The sequence below is a fragment of the Lactuca sativa genome, chromosome 5 (assembly GCF_002870075.4).
Source record: "Lactuca sativa cultivar Salinas chromosome 5, Lsat_Salinas_v11, whole genome shotgun sequence".
NCBI classification, from domain to species: domain Eukaryota; kingdom Viridiplantae; phylum Streptophyta; class Magnoliopsida; order Asterales; family Asteraceae; genus Lactuca; species Lactuca sativa.
Window position 1 is genome coordinate 251,745,012 of NC_056627.2, and position 19,839 is coordinate 251,764,850.

General features: G+C 37.1%; 3 protein-coding genes across 3 annotated transcripts; all 3 read right to left on the reverse strand.

Moving 5' to 3' along the window:
* Positions 1-683: 683 nt before the first annotated feature.
* On the reverse strand, positions 684-1,485 carry LOC111899574 (vacuolar iron transporter homolog 4-like). The gene has a single exon (XM_023895414.3). The coding sequence runs from the start codon at positions 1,427-1,429 to the stop codon at positions 788-790; it is 642 nt and encodes a 213-aa protein (XP_023751182.1). The 5' UTR covers positions 1,430-1,485; the 3' UTR covers positions 684-787.
* A 1,106-nt stretch (positions 1,486-2,591) lies between these two features.
* LOC111899558 (uncharacterized mitochondrial protein AtMg00810-like) lies at positions 2,592-3,248 on the reverse strand. The gene has a single exon (XM_023895400.1). It carries the CDS (start codon positions 3,246-3,248, stop codon positions 2,592-2,594), a length of 657 nt encoding a protein of 218 aa, XP_023751168.1.
* A 10,097-nt stretch (positions 3,249-13,345) lies between these two features.
* Positions 13,346-14,363, reverse strand: LOC111899503 (vacuolar iron transporter homolog 4-like). The gene has a single exon (XM_023895337.3). The coding sequence runs from the start codon at positions 14,271-14,273 to the stop codon at positions 13,635-13,637; it is 639 nt and encodes a 212-aa protein (XP_023751105.1). The 5' UTR covers positions 14,274-14,363; the 3' UTR covers positions 13,346-13,634.
* Between the last annotated feature and the right edge of the window lie 5,476 nt (positions 14,364-19,839).

Consider the following 19,839-nt stretch of genomic DNA (forward strand, 5'->3'; position numbering starts at 1 on the left):
ATTTTTAGTCCTCAGCTTTCACCGTGTACCTCATCCGGGAGGGCACATATACAAGCAAATATATAGCACTTGCATCATCGAATTAAGTAATTCCTACTTTAAAATTTGGAAGGAGTGTGCCCTCCACACTAAAGATGAAAACCTATTAGTTTATTAAAATGATGTGGAATCCACACAACATTTGGCCTCCAATCATACTCCCCATCACAACAACACTTTTAACAAACAAAAGTTCAATTTTGCTAGTACTCCTGTTTCTATTATCTTGCCAACATCATCGGATGGATTTAATCTTAATCAATTATGACAATTGACTAAATATGTCAAAACATGTATTAAGATCTTAGAGACCACATACACAAATCCAATCTAGCATTATTCAAGTTTTGTGCCTCCAACTCTAACTTGCCATCTCTTTGGATTATCCTAGGACTAATTTTGTGAAAGCTAGACATATAGAGTCAAAATATAGTTTAAAGAGAGTGAAGATCGAAAAAAATTACAAGATATTAATCATCACATACCCTAAATCATTGCATGGTGTAAAAGATCACATCAAAACACCTTATGGATTGTCAATCACAACTCGGTAGGATTGGAACCAGCGACCTTACGGCTAACCTTATGGCTAGCTGGAATACACACAAAGTTCAAGTTTCAAACCATACTAAGCAGGAATGAAGTTATTAAAAAACACAACCTTTTGATCTTGAACGACAACATAAACAAAGACAGATATCAGCAATTGTTGATGAACTTAGAAAGTGAAAATACAATGTAGTGCAAATTACAAGCCAGTAGAGCCTATCCATTTGGTAAGTCCAAAAGTAATAGCCATAGCCATCCAACCTCCAACCAGAATTCTAAAACAAGACTTCACCACCGGACTCCCCCCTAGAACACCTCCAATCCACCCAAAAATCACAAGCCCCAAGCTCACTGTGGCTACCACCACCCCCAACCTAACTTTATGGTCCACTATAAAAGCAGCAGCCAGCAAGGGCATGATAGCCCCCAACATAAATGCAAGAGCAGATGCTGCAGCTGCCTGAATGGGATTTGGCAGTGCTTCCTTCTCTATTTCCTCCTCATTTCCTGAAATTATCTTATCTCTCTTCATCTGAGCCACCTCTATATCTCGTTGGGAGTAGACTGAAACAAACTCGCCTATTGCCATACTACATGCACCTGCAACTAAGCCAGCAAAGCCTGTAAGAATCATGGCTCTCACATCTTGTTTGACAGCTCCAACACCCATCATCAGAGATGCAACAGAGACTAAACCATCAGTGGCTCCAAGAACAGCAGCACGCAGCCACTGTCCCCTTTGTGAGTAGTCAAATTCTTCGTCTTGTATATGGATTTGGCCATGTTCTTGTTCAGATTTGTCCTCAGAAACCCGAATGCATAGATCAATATTTCCAGCCATGATGTTGAAAGAAAGAATGAGAAAATTATGTCACAAAGAATGATGGATGATGTGTTACTTGTGGAAGATAGAATCTCCCCTATGTGTTATATATAGTACTATGTATTTCTGTATAATGATCAATGGTTAGGAAGTGAATAAAGTTAAAGATAGTGGGAAATCCACAATCCCTCAGATTTTGGTATGTTTATTATAATAAAGAAATAGAAAGAGCCAATAATACATACAAAACAAGGGAAGATTTGATGGTTAAAAAATTCAAGGCTTGTGGAATCCACACGATTGCCACCATGCACTTCACATCTGAATGAGAAAAGCATTAACAGTCTTTCCTACGTAAAAAGAAGGGAGGAGTAACCTCAAGTGGTGGAATTAAAGATAGTAAAATATATGAAAAGAGAATGGAAACCACACATACACTTACTGAAGAACCTAAGAGAATGAGTAGGCTCATTTTCGGATCTGTTAGTTGACTACTTTTACGATAACAAATAGCACCATGCATGCAACTTACATGTTAAATATAAGAGTGTGATCCTCCTGACAAAATTATGGGAGCAACAGGAGTAGGACAATATAATCGTTTCTCTGTTTTCCTCCATTATTATTAAGGATATTATCCACTTGAAATGATAAGAAAATTACTACCTATAAGGTTTTGTGTAAAACACCTTCATCGATTCATATTATTGATATGAGTATATATACATGAGATTACAATCAGATCCTATATAATAGGAATACAACAATATATTATAAAAGTATACAAGATATTATGATATCTTGTCTCTAATACACCCCCCCCCCCCCCCCACCCCTCCCCCTCAAGCGAAGCGGTGGTGGAGCGACCCGAAGCTTGATACGAAACTCTTCAAAAAGCGGACGCGGAAGACTTTTAGTAAAGATGTCTGCAAGCTGCAAGGAAGGTGGGACAAATCGAGTACGTAATTTTCCAGAAGCAACCAACTCACGAACAAAGCGATAGTCAATGTCAATATGCTTGGCACATTTATGTGAAATCAGATTTTGACCGAGGAATAGGGCACTACGATTGTCACAGAGCAAAGTTGGCCGGTCTGGAGGAAGAGCATGTAATTCATGCAACAAATGGGTAATCCAAATAATTTCAGCAGCAGTGTTGGCCATAGCTCGATATTCAGATTCAGCGGGAGACAGCGGATTGTTTCTTTGCACTCCATGAAACTAGATTGCCACCAAGAAAAATAGAATAACCATAAGTAGAACGACATGTCTCAATACATCTAGCCCAATCAGCATCAGAGTACCCGATCAACGAGGATGCCGATGGAGTAGTAAAATGAAGCCCATAATTAAGAGTGCCTTTAACATAACGAAGGATCCTTTTGACAGCTTGGTAGTGAGCGATAGTAGGAGCATGCAGAAATCGACTCACTTGGTTGACAGCATAAGAAAGATCTGGGCGAGTGATGGTTAAGTACCGTAAAGCTCCAACAAGTGAAAGATACAAAGTGGGATCAGAATATGGAGATCCGTGAGACACAAGGTAATCATTGGTGGATAATGGAGTGGAAACAGGTTTAGCATCAAGCATTTTAGCACGATCAAGTATGTCATGAGCATATTTTGCTTGAGTAAGAAACAAGCCTTTGTCATCTTCCATGTAAGAAACTTCAAGACCCAAAAAATAACTCTGTTGCCCAAGATCTTTAATTGCAAATTCCGTATGCAATTTAGCAATGAAGTGACGAATAATAGAGGAATCACTGCCAGTAAGAATGATGTCATCAACATAAACTAGAAGATACAAGACTTGGGAGTTTTGTTTAAAAATAAACATATTATTGATATGAGTATATATACATGAGATTACAATTAGATCCTATATAATAGGAATACAACAATATATTATAAAAGTATACAAGATATTATGATATCTTGTCTCTAATACTACCTTAATTAAGGAATTTGGCACATTGATATCAAAGTTAAGAACCAAAAGCCAATAGATCACTATCAACATTTTCTTGAGTGGCTGATTATTTCTATGCCAGTTACTAATTACTGGTTTTGCACCTCTGCAAATTTGTTTATTTAATGTGATATGCAAATTATCACCATTCACCTGGTTTCTGACAAAGGATGGGATGGCCAGTTTATGTTATGTTATAATATATGTATAACACGTACAACTTAATTTGTTTTTATGTGTATGCTTATTATTAGTTTGTTTCTTTTATTTGTTCATCTTTACCAAACATTCCTGTCTCTAATGGATTCATGCTTGTTACCCTGGCATATATATATGTGCAAGATTTACTGTGTATCTATTTGGGTTAGACCTGCAAGATGAGCCTACCTTTGCGTTATGCCACTGAATATTCTTTTTTCTAGCAGAATAATTTTGTGTGCTGTGAAGTGTTCTACTTGAACAATATAATAAGGGAGAAGTTAAGTTTCTTATGATTAAAAAGGAAAGAGTGTGCACTCACAACTAAAGTTAGAGTAATCTTGTGGATTCCACACGACTGCAACAATCCACTCAATATAAAATGAAAGAGTATATCTCAAAACATATAAAACTGAACGAGTGAATGGTGTATGTGGTCCATAAGTGGTGGAAAGATAGATGAGTTTAAAAAATGGAAGGAGTGTGGAATCCATAAGACCCACAACATAAAGACAAATTGGAAAAGGAGAAGGCTCTTTCTTTGATGTATAATGTATTGACGTATTTTCCAGACAGTTGCTTTCAAGCAAAACAGTTAAGTAATGGCGTTACATATATAAAAGGGTATATTACTATATCACTTCATCGAAATTACAGAAATCGAAAGAAACAAGTAAATACAGAAGGTGAGATTGATGGAAAACCTTTCAGTGTATACATGGTAAAAAGAAATTGAAGATAACTAGCAACGCAGAATAAGTCCTTGACAATGATATTCAAATAAAGCATTCCAATAAATACTTTAAATAGTATCAGCACCCATGGCTACAAAATGCCCTTCACTCTCTTCATCTAGCCACCTCTACATCTAAAAATGAAATATAAATGTAAAACTTGTAGCAGAGATTCCGGTATTTGATCATACAAAATAGAAAAAGCCAATACTACTACATACAAAACACAGGAAGCTTAATGGTTAAAAAATTCAAGGCTCGTGGAATCCACACGATTGCCCCCATGCACTCGAGTGGACATCTAAATGAGAAAATATCAAAAGCCCTTCCTAAAATAAACAAAAAGGGAATGCAAGATGGAAGACAAGTAAAGAGAGTGGGATCCCGATCCACACAAAAGCATATTGATGAACCTAATAAAATGAGTAGTCCCCTAGAGAGCATGTATACACATGTTGAAAGTTTAGGATATAATTCAAATGTTACATGTGCTAATTCCTCTTTGCTATTTCTACTTTCACTTTGTATTGATTTTTATGATGCCATGCCACCATCCCCCTAAACAGAATTACAGAAGCATTATATTTAGGACTATGACAATTATAAGTGTTTTCCTACTTTATGCCAATCTTATCATTCCTATAAGTAAAATATATATATGAAAGAAGACTGGAATACATATAGAATAACTTGACCAACTTATCCATAAAAAAGAGAATTAATTAATATTTAATACTACTTATTGGTTGAATAAAAGCATCATACCTTTGCCTTTCACTACTACAAAAAGAGCATTACCGACTGCCAAAACTGTCGGTAATCCGTCGCTAATACTCTTTGCCAACGGAATTGTAACAAACTAAAATCCGTCGAATATTCTTGTCGCTAATTGTTTTGTAACAGATTTCCGACGGCTACGACAAACTTTTAGCAACGGATTTTCCGTCGGTAATCAATAGCAGATAACCGACGGATTTGTGTTTGCAACGGAATACCAACGGAATGATTCAGTAACAGATTATCAACGGATTAGCTTAATAACGAATTACCGACTGTGATGAATTACCGACGGATTTTCTTGTAACAGATTACCGACGGATCCTAGCATTATAAAAAAAATTTCATGAAAAATCCAGAGTTTTTATATATTCAAAACAAAAGAATCTTAAAATATACATCAAATCTATACTTTAAAATCAATAAATATAAAAGTAAAAAGTTTCAATATTTGATAAACATTAAAACCATAAATTTCAAATACATATTGACAGTATAAAAATAATTTACATATTTATACAAAATAACAAAACTCATAAAGTGTCCCCAACATAATGTAGCCACCATCTTTCTCCATCACTACTAAATCCTTGATGACATCTTTTCCATTTCATGAGCTTCCATACACACACACCTGCAACCAAGTACACATTCAATCACATGTAACTTAGTGTGTGTGTGTGTGTGAGAGAGAGAGAGAGAGAGAGAGATAATTCTTACTGAAGGGGCCATTTTAAATGATTGATTTGATTTTCAATTTGATCTCGTTCATTCCTGAGAAATACAAGATGTTGCACAAGACAATACATGTCATTGATATGAAAATAAAAATAGACTTAATAAAATTATCTTTAAAAATTACCTTATGAGTGTCTTGTAAGAACCAAAGAAGTTTAACTTCCTTTTCAAGTTTAGGAACAACTAGTATTGTCATTACTAAAGGGTATTTATGTACTTCGGATATACTGGCTACCTAAAACATTGTGTATACTTTATTTGGGATTTGTTGATCTGGTAGATCTACAAAAGAGACCTCGACCTAAAGAAAAAAATCAATTAAAACATATAAAAGACACATAGGGGTAAATTAGTAAAAATATTATATTATGTTAACATGACAAAAACAATTTGAACAATTTTGACCGCCAAGTGAGGGTAAGAATATATGAAGGCTCCCTCCTTTAATCCACCCATTAAGATGTATTGTATGTATTAAGTTAAAAAGAAACATGCATATTAAGTCTTGTTCTCATTAATTACATTAAGTTAAAAGAACAAGCATTTACTATGTAAAATACTAAATATGTGTCTGGTCACTGGTGTACCTATCTCTTGTATATCCATATTTTGGACTTTACTAGTTACATCAAGTTCATTAATAAAAACCAAATAACTATTTGTATTATGAACTCTGTCAAATGTATTGTAACATCCTAAAAATCCCGACCAAAAATTTCGTTTTAAATCATTAATAAAAACCATAATTATCAACTATTTCAATCATAAACAAAAATCGTTATATCAAATCAAAGTATCATCTCAAAACATATTCTTTTTATCAGAGTAAACATCCCAGGCTAAAAACTTCTTGGTATGTGTCATTCAGTCATTCCGAGCTCCTCCCTCCGCTACCGGAAGTACCTGAAACCAAAACTGAAAACTGTAAGCACGAAGCTTAGTGAGTTCCCCATATTACCATATACCATACACATAAACAAATATTGCAAACATTGGGACTAGCCCATTACATCGGGCCCTGCCCGGCATCGGACGAATCCGACATCGGGCCCCGCCTATCTCCGGGCCCCGCCCGCTACCCACATACAATTCATATAAACATGTTAATACATAACAAACAATCGTTATACTATAACTGCTAGTCTCAAGGCCCCGCCTATCTTGGGCACTTCCCCTACTCTGCTACTAATGAGATATGGAGCCCCGTCCACACTCTGCTAGTGATGAGATACGGGCCCCCGCCCACACTTATCTCCCTACCAGGCACATACAAGTATCACAAAGACAAAAAAGTATAACTGAACATACACTACTGCCTCGGGTACCACCCGGCATCGAACCGTAGCTCGGAAACATACCTATAATCCTTCCTTGGGCCTCAGATCTAAATCCGGTATACACTAACATACATAAACGGGCCGGCATTGGTGCCTTAGACTCGTTCCTATTGGAGAAAACTCACCTCACAAAATTGATTGTAGAATCCTGCGAATAACCCATCGCTGCTAGTTGGCAGATCCCCGAACTGCTGATCTCTCGACTCCCCGAACTATCAATGCCAAAATATCACTTAGTCCAAAACAATAATCCTTCTTAGGGTAAAATGACCATTTTACCCCCTAGTCCAACTTGGTCTATATCTTAGGCTCAAAGTCATAATATAAAAAGGCGTAACACTAGATGGGCTTCCCAAGCCCATTAGTGGCCCACTAATGGCCCAATTTTCTAAATTGGGCCCAATCCTCCTAATGGGCCTTACCCTATGCCCAAACATCTTCTTGGCCCACATTATCTGACTCCTGATGGCCCACTAAGGCCCAAAGGACCAAAATCCTCTGAATGGCCCAAACCAAGGCCCAAAGGACCAAAATCCCCTTAATGACTCCTGATGTACGCTAAGCGTACTAGCCAAATTGTGTGTACGTTGGGCATACCTGCATGTATGCTCAGCGTACTCCCCTGTTAAGTCACTTTCCCATTAAGTGCTTAATACTCTGATCCAGAAGCTAAAATCACAAATCCAAGTCCTTTTTAACGTCTTAATACATAATGTTACTGACTTGGTGACTTTGCATGCCCCAAACAAGTCCAAAATCCAAAAATGATATTCCATTCTCATAGAAATGCTCTTAACTCATGCATGAACCCAATAAGACATTCAAGATGACAACTTTCTGCCTTAGGGACTCATTTAGAACTGGGAGTAGCAACTCCAAGTCCTAGAAATTGGATTGAACCACAAAGCTTCAACCTTTGGACCAAAATGGTCCAAAAACTCAATCTAAGAGATATAAGAAGACAATCACCAAGTTTAGATCTTTATACCTTGAAAAGGTTAGAAATGAAGCAACAATCCTAGATTTGCAACCTCTCCTTTGAACCACCACATTTCCCATTTCCTTTCTTGTTTGGAAAATGGATCCACAACAACAAAATGCTTCTCTAGTGACCTTCTAAGCTCCAAGAGCACTCAAATATGGATTAGGGTTTTGTAGTAGCTCGTTTAGGGTGGAAATGGAGACTGGCCATCAAGACATAAGGTTCTTTATATAGGGCTCAACCCTAAAATTAGGGTTTGGGAACTCTAATCATACGTTGGGCGTACGCCCCTCCGCACCCGCAATCACTTAACCCTTCTACGTTGGGTGTACCCCAGCTTACGTTGGGCGTACTCTTGCGCTGGCCACCTTGCATGCATGGTCCTTTCTTGTCATCTTTCTCCATTAAGGACCAATATTTCCAATAACTTCAAAGTGTTATAATTCCTTCATTCTAAGTCTGTTCCCGACGAACTTTATACCCACGAAAAGGTAGCGAGAAGCCCTACGCTCCTAACTACACACTCAAGTCTTAAAACCTTTAGAATAAACCCTGGGACCCATAAAAGACCGAATCGCTTATACCCTGGGCCTCCGAAACCACAACCAAAGTACTTTTCAAAACGGGGTGTTACAACTCTCACCCACTTAAACTAGACTTCGTCCTCGAAGTCTCTCCTCACTAACACCCAACTCCCAACAACTGATTTGAGGAACACAACCAATGATTCTACGCATGAAACAATATTCCCAAGACGACTGAAATCCAAATCGTTCTTCCATTCAGAAGGAAACGAATTTAAAACTCTGCAACCCACATCTGCCTTCCTAGAGTCTGAATCCCAAACTGGTATGTCTCCCTGACCGACTACTCATGCACAACCATCTGCCGGTCAATTATACTTGGCGGAAGGATCAGATAATCCTTCGAGTAGAAGATTCACCCCTGCAACGGTTTGACTCAGACGAGAGCTGCACAACATGGTCAAATCCATTACTCTGAGATTATTTAATCTCGTTGCAAGTGGCTTATCACTTCCGATCCACAAGCTACTTCGCACACAAGAACCCTCATGATCGTCACTTCTGCCTGAACACCATGCTGCCTCTTGCCTTCCTTCCAAAAGAGCTGGGACCTCCCAGGTCCGAACCTATCTATCCACTATCTAGAATACCGGATTCCTTCCGGTTACTGAACCCAAGCTCAAACTCTCAGTCGCTCCCAGCGACTTCCAAAGAAACTTCAGCTATCTAAAATTGCTCTATCTACCTTGCCACTATGGCTCCCTAAGTCTTGGGATCCTCGATCCCCCTATCTTGACCTACGGTCCCTACCAGGTCCCACCTGTGCTGCTATAAGCACACGGGCCTTGCCCATGGGTCTCAGCCAAGCTATATCTCGGAGTGGCCTCCCTCACAGGTCCCAACTATCTAGGGCTATGCAGGACCCACTCCATCTTGAAACTTATTGAACTATCCTTTATCAATATTAATCATGCTATTTATGATATACGGGCCTCACCCTCACTCCGCTAACTAGGAGATACGGGCCCTCGCCCACACTCCTCTAACTAGTTGCTAACGAAATGCTACGGTTATCTAGCAACCTTACTACTCTTCCCGCTCTGCCTAACTGCTAGGGAATGCTACGGAGATCCCATAGTCTTACATCTTGACTAACTTGCATCCTGCCGAGAAAATCTCCCACTTGGTTCCCAACCAGTTATCATCTACCATGAATACACGAACTCAATATTGGGAAGTTTCCCAAACTCCCAACCCGCGCGCTCCTATATTCAAAAAGCCACTTGGGCTGCTTTCCTTCCCAACAAAGGTTCGAACTCATCCCAACTCTGCACTTACTTCTACTCCTAACCTCTGGGATAGTTCTCCCCCACTTCGATTCAACTAGATCCCTACAGCTCCCGTCTTGGAAAGGATTCCCAACCCTTCTCTCCATCTAAAGGGTCGATCTGCTGACAACCAACGCTTACCACTGCTAGAGCTCCAAAACTAACCAATACCAAATCTGAACCACTCTTGAAGACTAACAGAATACCTCCCGAGCCCCACTCACACTTGTTATAGTGACTGCATCCTGAGAACCTGCTCTTAAGGGAAACACCTTTGAACTACTACTCTAACATCCAAGGTATGTAGATGGCATATAATCTTAATCATAAGCAAGAACATAATTCCAAAGTTCATTAACTAACATCAATGCAGTACCATAACAAATAAATCACAAATAGAAGCTGATAGGAAAGTGAAAGATACATACCTGCCACATCAGGGGTTGCTCGCGACTCCTCTGCAATCAACTGGAAAGCCCTGCTACCAGCCGCAGGCGCCCCTGCCCAACCCTTACGGCCATCGGTGATCCTCAAAGTCGTAGGGGCAGGTGCTATCACATGTCCTGCTGAAAGCAAGCTCAGACACTGGGACTTCTTGTGGCCCCACTGACTGCAATGAAAGCATATCAGGTTTGATCCTTGGCTGGTGGTAGTTGTACAATCTTTGATAAAATGACCAGTCCGGCCGCACTTGAAGCAGCCAGAATCACCACCACTACCGCTCCTGCACACACCCTCTTGCGTCCTGCCACACTTCGCGCATCGGCTGCGGCTCTAATAGTCCCTCGACATCGAGTCCGACCCCTTGGGTCTCTTTCTTGAACCTGTGGCTACATGAGTCTCATCCGGCTTCCTCTTACTGAGGTACTCTAGGTCGATCTCCTTCTCCCTGGCTCGAGCAACCATATCCTCCAACGTCTTGCAGCTGGACCTGCTCACAAACTCCTTGATGTCATCCCTCAACATCTTGTGATATCGGGCCTTCTTCATCTCCTCGTCCGCGACATACTGCGGAACAAGAAGAGCCCTCTCCCTAAGCTTGGCGGTAATCTCCAAAAACATAAGTCAAAGAATCAAATCAGAGGATCTCATCAAAACTCATATCAACATATCAGAGTAAAAACATCTCATGCTAAACAAATGGTTTTTGGATTAATGTCTAAGCCCGTAACCATATTTGGTAAGTACTTGATCCGGTTGTGCATGGTCCTTTTGGGTTGCCTTCACTTAAGCAACTTGACTGGAGAAATAATAGAGAAAAAAGTTATTATGAGTTAATAATATATTATAAGAATAATATATTAAAAGAGAAATCATATTTGTTTATTTAACATTGGTCGAGAATTAATTAAGAATTAATTTTGTGATTAAAAGAAGTTAATTAAACTAGGGGGACTGAATTGTAATTATGTGATAGTTGCAAAGTAGGGCAAAGAATGCCCTATATGATAGGGTGGACGAATTCAAGGGGATAAGGCCTTAGAATTCGTCCATGATAAGGTTTCTAGGGTTATCCTTTGGACTGCTTGGTGGGCAAGTAATCAGATAAGGATAAGGATTGAAACCCTAGTTCCTACACTTATATAAAAACCCCTTGGCATAAGAAAATAGGCCACTTGATCTTAGAGTTCCTAGAGCAGAATTTTACCTCTCCCCTCTCTCTCTCTCTCTCTCTCTCTTGCTTCTTCATTTGCTCTTGGTGTTTGTGAGCCATTAGAGGTACTACATTTGTGGTACTTGCTTTCAAAGACAAGAAGATTCAAGAAACAAGTTGTTATTACAACATAACAACAAGAGGTATGTATTCCATTCTTATTTATGATTTTAGAAATTATCTAGGAGCATGCTAGGTTTCTTTTGTGTTCATAGTGTTGTATAACTAATAGTGAAAACATAGATCTGTATCTAGGGTTGCATGCACACATAGGATTGTTTGTATAAAACCCATCAATGGTGTGTGTACTGCAATCATCCCGAGCTCTTCCCTTTGCTACCGGAAGTACCTGAAACCAAAACTGAAAACTGTAAGCACGAAGCTTAGTGAGTCTCCCCAAACTACCACATATCATACACATAATCATGCTACTAGGAGATATGGGCCCCGCCCATACTTGGCTAACTAGGAGATACGGGCCCTGCCCACACTCTTTTGACTATGAGATACGGGTCCCGCCCACACTCGGCTAACTAGGAGATACTGGGCCCGCCCACACTCCGCTGACTACAAGATACGGGCGTTGCCCACACTCAGCTAACTATTAGATACGGGCCCCGCCCACACTCAGCTACTAAGCATACATACAAGTATCACACAGATAACAAGTATAATCAAATCTATCAATCAGTCCTATATCCATATCCAAATAATGCTATGAGATACGGGCCTCGCCCACACTCAGCTATCTATGAGATACGAGCCTCGCCCACACTCAACTACTAATCAATACACATAACATATACGGGCCAGCCTTGGTGCCTTCGACCCGTTCAAACCAGGAGGAAACTCACCTTACTTTCAGATAGTAGTTGAAACGTCTCTGCCCGGAATCAGCTCTACTCACTCCCTGAACCAAAACAACCCCTTAGATAACATTCCATACTCTTAACCCCTAAGGTCAACTATGGTCAAGTCAAAGTCAAAGTCAACGCTCCGAGTTAACTCAACTCGTCGAGTTCTCATGAATCACAGACTCGTGAAATTGCGATCTAACTTGTCAAGTTGTCCTCCAACTCGCCGAGTTCCTCCTTCTTAACAGAAACGGGACTTTCCTAGTACGACTCGTCGATCCCTTATGGACTCGCCGAGTTCCATTAACAGAATTGGGAAATTGCTATATATATAAGATAATACAAGAAATTTTCTTTCAAATATTGAGTGATTATAAAAACTTGATTACATTTATGTATTTTAAAGATCCTATTTTTTTTTACCATGGGCCCAAAATATGTTTGGAACGGTCCTATAATTCCAACTTTAAAAGTTGGAAGGAGTGTGCTCTCCGCACTAAAAATAGAAAGTTGGAAACTTTAATATTAGTTTATTAAAAGGTTGTGGAATCCATACAACAGTTGACTTCCCAATTCCATCATAATAACACTTTAACAAGCAAAAGTTCATTTTTGCTTGTATTCATGTTTCTACTTTCTTCCCATCCATCATCATTGGATGGATTTATACTTGATTAATTATGACAACCGGCTGAAGATGCAAAAACATGTATTAGTTATGAGATAGAAAATTCTCTTCATTCCAACTTTCCGTATATTTATCCGGTCAATCCTAGAATCTCAAAAACATCCGGATAATTTCTCAATTAGATTAACTTTTAACGCTTTTAAGCTTATCCTAACAATCTTTAAATCTCATCATCCTTATCCATTGATAGTAAACATATTGGTATAACTAATACATACGGAATACCAGTTTTGGGGTTTCTTAAGATCCTACGGACCATATACATGAATCCAATCTCGCACTATTCATGATTAGGTTTTATGCCTAAAACTCGAAGTTACCATATTTCTACCAATTTTAGCTCCACTATTTTATATTAATCGTTGATTGGTGTTAAATATGACATGAAAACACCTGATGAATACAATATGAAAAAGAGAAAATACATTATTCTGATGCAACTACAAGCCAGTAGATCCTATCCACTTGGTAAGTCCAAAAGTAATAGCCATAGCCATCCACCCTCCAACCAGAATCCTAAAACAAGACTTCACCACCCGACTCCCCCCAAGAACAGCCCCAATCCACCCAAAAACCACAAGCCCCAAGCTCACTGTGGCTACCACCACCCCCAGCCTAACTTTATGGTCCATTATGAAAGCAGCAGCAAGTAAAGGCATGATGGCCCCCAACATGAATGCTAAGGCTGATGCTGCAGCTGCTTGAATGGGATTCGGGAGTGCTTCCTTCTCACTTTCCTCCTCGTTTCCTGATATTTTCTTATCTCTTTTCATCTGAGCAACCTCTATATCTCGTTGGGAATAGACTGAAACAAATTCACCTATTGCCATACTGCATGCACCTGCAACTAAGCCAGCAAAGCCTGTAAGAATCATGGCTCTCACATCTTCCTTCACAGCTCCAACTCCCATCATCAGAGATGCAACAGAGACTAGACCATCAGTGGCTCCCAAAACAGCAGCACGCAGCCACTGTCCCCTTTGTGAGTAGTCAAATTCTTTTTCTCTAGACACTTGGTCATGTTCTTGTTCAGATTTGTCTTCAGAAATCCGAATACAAAGATCAATATTTCCAGCCATGATGGTGAAAGTAAGAAAGAATGTGAAAATTATACCACAATTCTCAAAGAATGATAGATGAAATGTTACTTGTGGAAGATAGAATCCCGCCTATGTGTTATATATAGTATATGTATTTCTGTATAATGATCAATAGGTAGGTGGTTAATAAAGTTAAAGATAGTGGGAAATCCACAATCCCTCAGATTTTGGTATTTTTATTATAAGGAAATAGAAAGAGCCAATACTATACACAAAAGAAGGGAAGATTGATGGTTAAAAAATTCAAGGCTTGTGGAATCCACACGATTTCCACTCGGCATGTAAATGAGAAAAACATCAACAGCCTTTCCTAAGTAAAAAGAAAGGGTGGAGTAACCTCAAGTGGTGGAAAGATTGTAAAATATATGAAAAGGGAATGGAAACCACACATACACATATTGATAAACAAAAGAGTGTGATCCTCCTGACAGAATTATAGGAGCAACAGGAGTAGGACAATATAATCGTTTCTCTGTTTTCCTACTTTATTATTAAAGATATTATCCACTTGAAATGGTAAGAAAATTACTACCTTATAAATTAAGGAATTTGGCACATTGATATCAAAGTTACAATCCAAAAGCCAATAGATCACTATCAACATTTTCTTGAGTGGCTGATATATTGAAGTATTTTCAAAACAGTTGCTTTCTAGCAAAACAATTAATTACATAAAAGGGTATATCATCGAAAGGCATGAGTAAATACAGAAGGTGAGATTTATGGAAAACCTTTCAAATTTTCAATGTGTAGATGGTGAAAAGAAATTGAAAAATAACTAGCAACTCAGAAGCCCTTGACAATCATATTCAAATAAAGCATTTCAATAAATAGTTTAAATAGTGTCAGCATCCATGGCTACAAAATGCCCTTCACTCTCTTCATCTGAGCCACCTCTAGTCTACATCTCATAATCAAATATAAACATAACATTTATAGCAGAGGTATGGTTATTATACAAAAATAGAAAGAGCCAATACTACTACATACAAAACAAGGGAAGCTTAATGGTTAAAAAATTCAAGGCTTGTGGAATCAACATGATTGTCACCATGCACTCGACATCTAAATGAGAAAATATCAAAAGTCCATCAACAAATAAACAAAAAGGGAATGCAACCCGGAGTGGTGGAAGACAAGTAAAATATATAAAAAGACAGTGGGATCCACACAATAGCATATGCTGAGAATATAGATGAACCTCATAAAATGAGTAGGCCCCTAGAGAGCATGTATACACAAGTTGAAAGCTTAGGATATGATCAAAATTCAAAAGGTCGATGAAATCCAAAGATAATAACTAGTGCTACTTCCTCTTTGCTATTTCAAACTCACTTTGTATTGATTTTTATGATGCCAATCCCCTAAACAGAATTACATACAGAAGCATTATAGGACTACAACAAATATAAATCTTAACTATGTTTCCCTACTTTACACCAATATTATCATTCCTATCATAACATTCACAGGAGTTTTTAGGATTTCTATTTACAAATCGTTGCACAATAACAGAATAAAAGAATGTTCATCAATACAGCTTGCCAAGAGCCATGTTATTATTCGGATTATTAGAGGCATAATCACCACTTGAAGCTCCATATTTGGACCTTCAAAGCATATCACAAAAATCTGAGAACATTTTGGTGAGCAGACTGTTCATACTACAGTGCATATTGTCATGATGGCTAGGAATGAAATAAGATATGATACAATGTCTAGAGATTATTTCTAAAGTGAGGCGATTGCAGTAAATAGCAACACAATTTGCTTCTTTTACCATTATGACAATATACTTGGATTTTTACCCTTAACATCAAGATACATGCAATTTTTTTTAACCAATTATAACAATTTTTCGTGTTTTCTATTACCACTTCTTTATTTTGATTATGTGGCATCCAGCATCCTATATATTAATATATGATGTGACTATACAAATGCCAAATAAGTACCCAACTAGCACCAAATAACAGATAAAATAAACAAAGCTAGAGGGATTCAAACCCAGGCTTCTACTAAAGTGAAAGCTTTACCATCTATGCTACATACCTTTTAGGATATTCTACTAAATCGATTTATATTTTGTTAAATTGTCTAGGTTTTATATTATTTTGCTTTTGTACTATTTATTTTTCAAACTTATCAAAACCTATAAAAAAAATTCAGACCCATATCACAAGAAGTAAAACTTCAGATGGCTAATATATCAAAATCCTACTATTATAAAAGCTATACTTAGAATATGTATTAATAATGAAATTAAAATAAGTAAAACATAACCCAATTTGACCAACTTTTTTAATAAATGTGTAGAAATTGACATATGTGTTCATTATTAATAACTTTAGATTGTTTATCGATATAATGAAATTGAAAAAAATTAATGTTGCTTTTTATATTATTATAATACATGAAAAAACATGCATTTGTAATTTTACTTCATATGTTACAAGTTTGATATGTTTTGTAGGTTTTACTTTTTAGTAAGTTACAAAAATAAACAGTACAAAAGATAAAATTAAATAAAATCTAGACAGACTTAATAAAATATAAAACGATTAAGGTCAAATTAAAAATGACAAGAGGTATATAGCCGAGATGATAAATAATTTTTTTCTTTGCATGTGGGGGCTGGGGATCAAATCCTTAAAAATTTTCTTTATTTTAATTTGTTATTTGGTACTAATTGGATGCTTAGGTGGAATTTATATTTCCATGTCACTATTAACAGGATGCCACATAATCAAATGCTAACTAAGGGTAAAAACTATTATAATGGATATAAAATTGTAGGCGCATTGCTACTAAGGGTAAAAATAAAAGTATATTTGCTCAAATTGGTAAAAGATACAGACTATGTCACTATTTCTAGCAATGTGCCTTTCCAAGTATAAAAGTCCACTAGCTTCTGAATTAGAGTGCTAAAATGTCAAAAGGTAAAAGGCAACACAACATAACATTTAAGGCAACAACTAAAGTAGCTAACTTAGATTTGAAAAGTCGATATAGTTAGCTAATTTTATGCGATCTTGTTAGGCAAAATGGGAATTGAGATAAGTTTGTTGTGTGACCTGGAAAATTAAGGAATAGAGGCACAAGAAGAAGACAGGTGGCATGATAGATGGTAATCAAAAGCCATGGATAAAAAAATAAAAGGGAGTATGTGATCCACAAGTAGTGGGAAAGTAAATAAAATATATGAAAGAAGACTGAAAATCTGGAATTCATATAGAATAACTTGACCAACTTATCCATAATAAAGGGAATTACTTAAAATTTAATACTGTACTACATATAGGTTGAATAAATAAAGCATTATACCTTTTACCTTTTGACTTCTTTTTACCAATATCTCTTTGGATGACTAGAAGCTTTTGTTCACCATGAGCGTACACAGCTTAGCTGTAACTTGTCAGAACACTGATCCATTGAAATAGTCTAGCAAGATGTTTAATAATACATTTTACAAACTTTGTGCTTCTTAAAAAAGCTAATTTATGATATTACACAATACGCTACAAGAAAACCACTAGAAAGGTGGAAAGGTGTGTAGGATAGCAATTGCATCACGGAATGAAGTGGTTCCAACTTTTTAAAATTTGGAAGGAGTGTGCTCTCCACACTACAAATGGAAAGTTGGAAACTTTAATATTAGTTTATTAAAAGGTTGTAGAATCCACACAACACTTGACCTCCCAATTCCTTTATAAATTATAATAACATTTTAACAAGCAAAAGCTCATTTTTGCTTGTATCATGTTTCTATTTTCTTCCCATCATCATTGAATATGCAAAACATGTATTAGAATTGAAAAAGAAATTTCTTTTCATTGGAACTTTTCTTGTTTGTATCCTGCCAATCCTTAAATCTCAAAAATATCCAGATAATTTCTCAATTAGATTAACTCTTAATGCTTTTAAGCTTATATATCCTAACAATCCTTGAATCTCATCATCCTTATCCATTGATAGTAAACATAATAGAATAATTACTTGACCAACGGAATACCATGTACATGAATCCAGTCTAGCACTGTTCATGATCAGGTTTTGTGCCCAAAACTCGAAGTTACCATATTAATTTCTACCAATTTTATCTCCCCTGTTTTATATTAATCATTGATTGGTGTTAAATATGACAAGAAAACACTTGATGGATTGACAATAACATCTTTGTGAGTAGTCAAATTCTTTTTCTATAGACATTTGGCCATGTTCTTGTTCAGATTTGTTCTCAGAAACCGGAATGCATACATCATTATTTCCAGCCGTGAAAGCGAAAGAATGAAAGAGAAAATTATATAACAAAGGGCTAGGGGTGCAGCTTTTCCCAAGTAAAAGCCTTTCTGGATGGCAAAACACTTATGTATAAGTATAACACAACTTAATTTGTTTTTATGCGTATGCTTATTATTAGTTTGGTTCTTTTATGTCCATTTGTTTCATCTAAATACCAAACATTCATACACCCAAAATTCCAACAGAATCTCCTAATCCAGCAACATCTACTTCATGGGAGTCGAAAAGAAGCACCAGTGTAATTTAAATTTCTTTCACATGGGAGTGTACGACCCACTTAAGACGCATGCAATATTGATCCAATGAAATATTCTAGATGCTTAAGCAAAAAACAACAAAAACTATAATAAATCTAATTACATAATCTTAATAATATATTTATGAGCTCTGTGCTTCTTAAACAAGCTAATTTATTTATGATATTACACAACACAAGAAAACCACAAGAAAGGTGGAAAGGTGTGTGGGACAGCAATTGCATCAAGGAATGGAGTAATTCCAACTTTAGAAATTGGAAGGAGTGTGCTCTCCACACTAAAGATGGAAAGTTGGAGACGTTAATATTAGTTTATTATAAAGGTTATGGAATCCACACAACATGACTTAACCTCCCAATCCCATCATAATAACACTTTAACAAGCAAAAGTTCATTTTTGCATGTATTCTTTGTTTCTATTTTCTCTCCATCATCATTGGATGGATTTATACTTGATTAATTATGACAACTGGCTGAATATACAAAACATGTATTAGTTATGAGATAGAAAATTCTGTTCATTCGAACTTTTCCATATATTTATCCTGCCAATCCTTAAATTTCAAAGGGTAAATTACACGGATGGTCCCTGTGGTTTGGGGTAGTCTGCATGGTTAGTCTCTACAAAGAATTTTTAACTCGGACGGTCCCTATTATATATTTTTGCTGTGGGTTTGGTCCCTGCCATACGTGAAATGCCTATTATATCATTTTTATTTTTTATTTTTTATTTTATTATTAATTTTAATTTTTTTTAAAACTAATAATTTTGAAGCCCCACTCTATATCTCACCCATATCGTGATTTGTCTCTTTCCCCTAAACACTTCCCCTCTCTCTAACTCAAACCTTCCCTCTGCCGCCACCGGAGAAGAAAATCGGCCCCAAAATCTCTAGCAAAGTAGATACATCACGAAGATTAACAAAGAGTGAGAACATGTCTAATAATCTCCTTGGCGATTTGAAACCTTAAAACCCACCCAATCC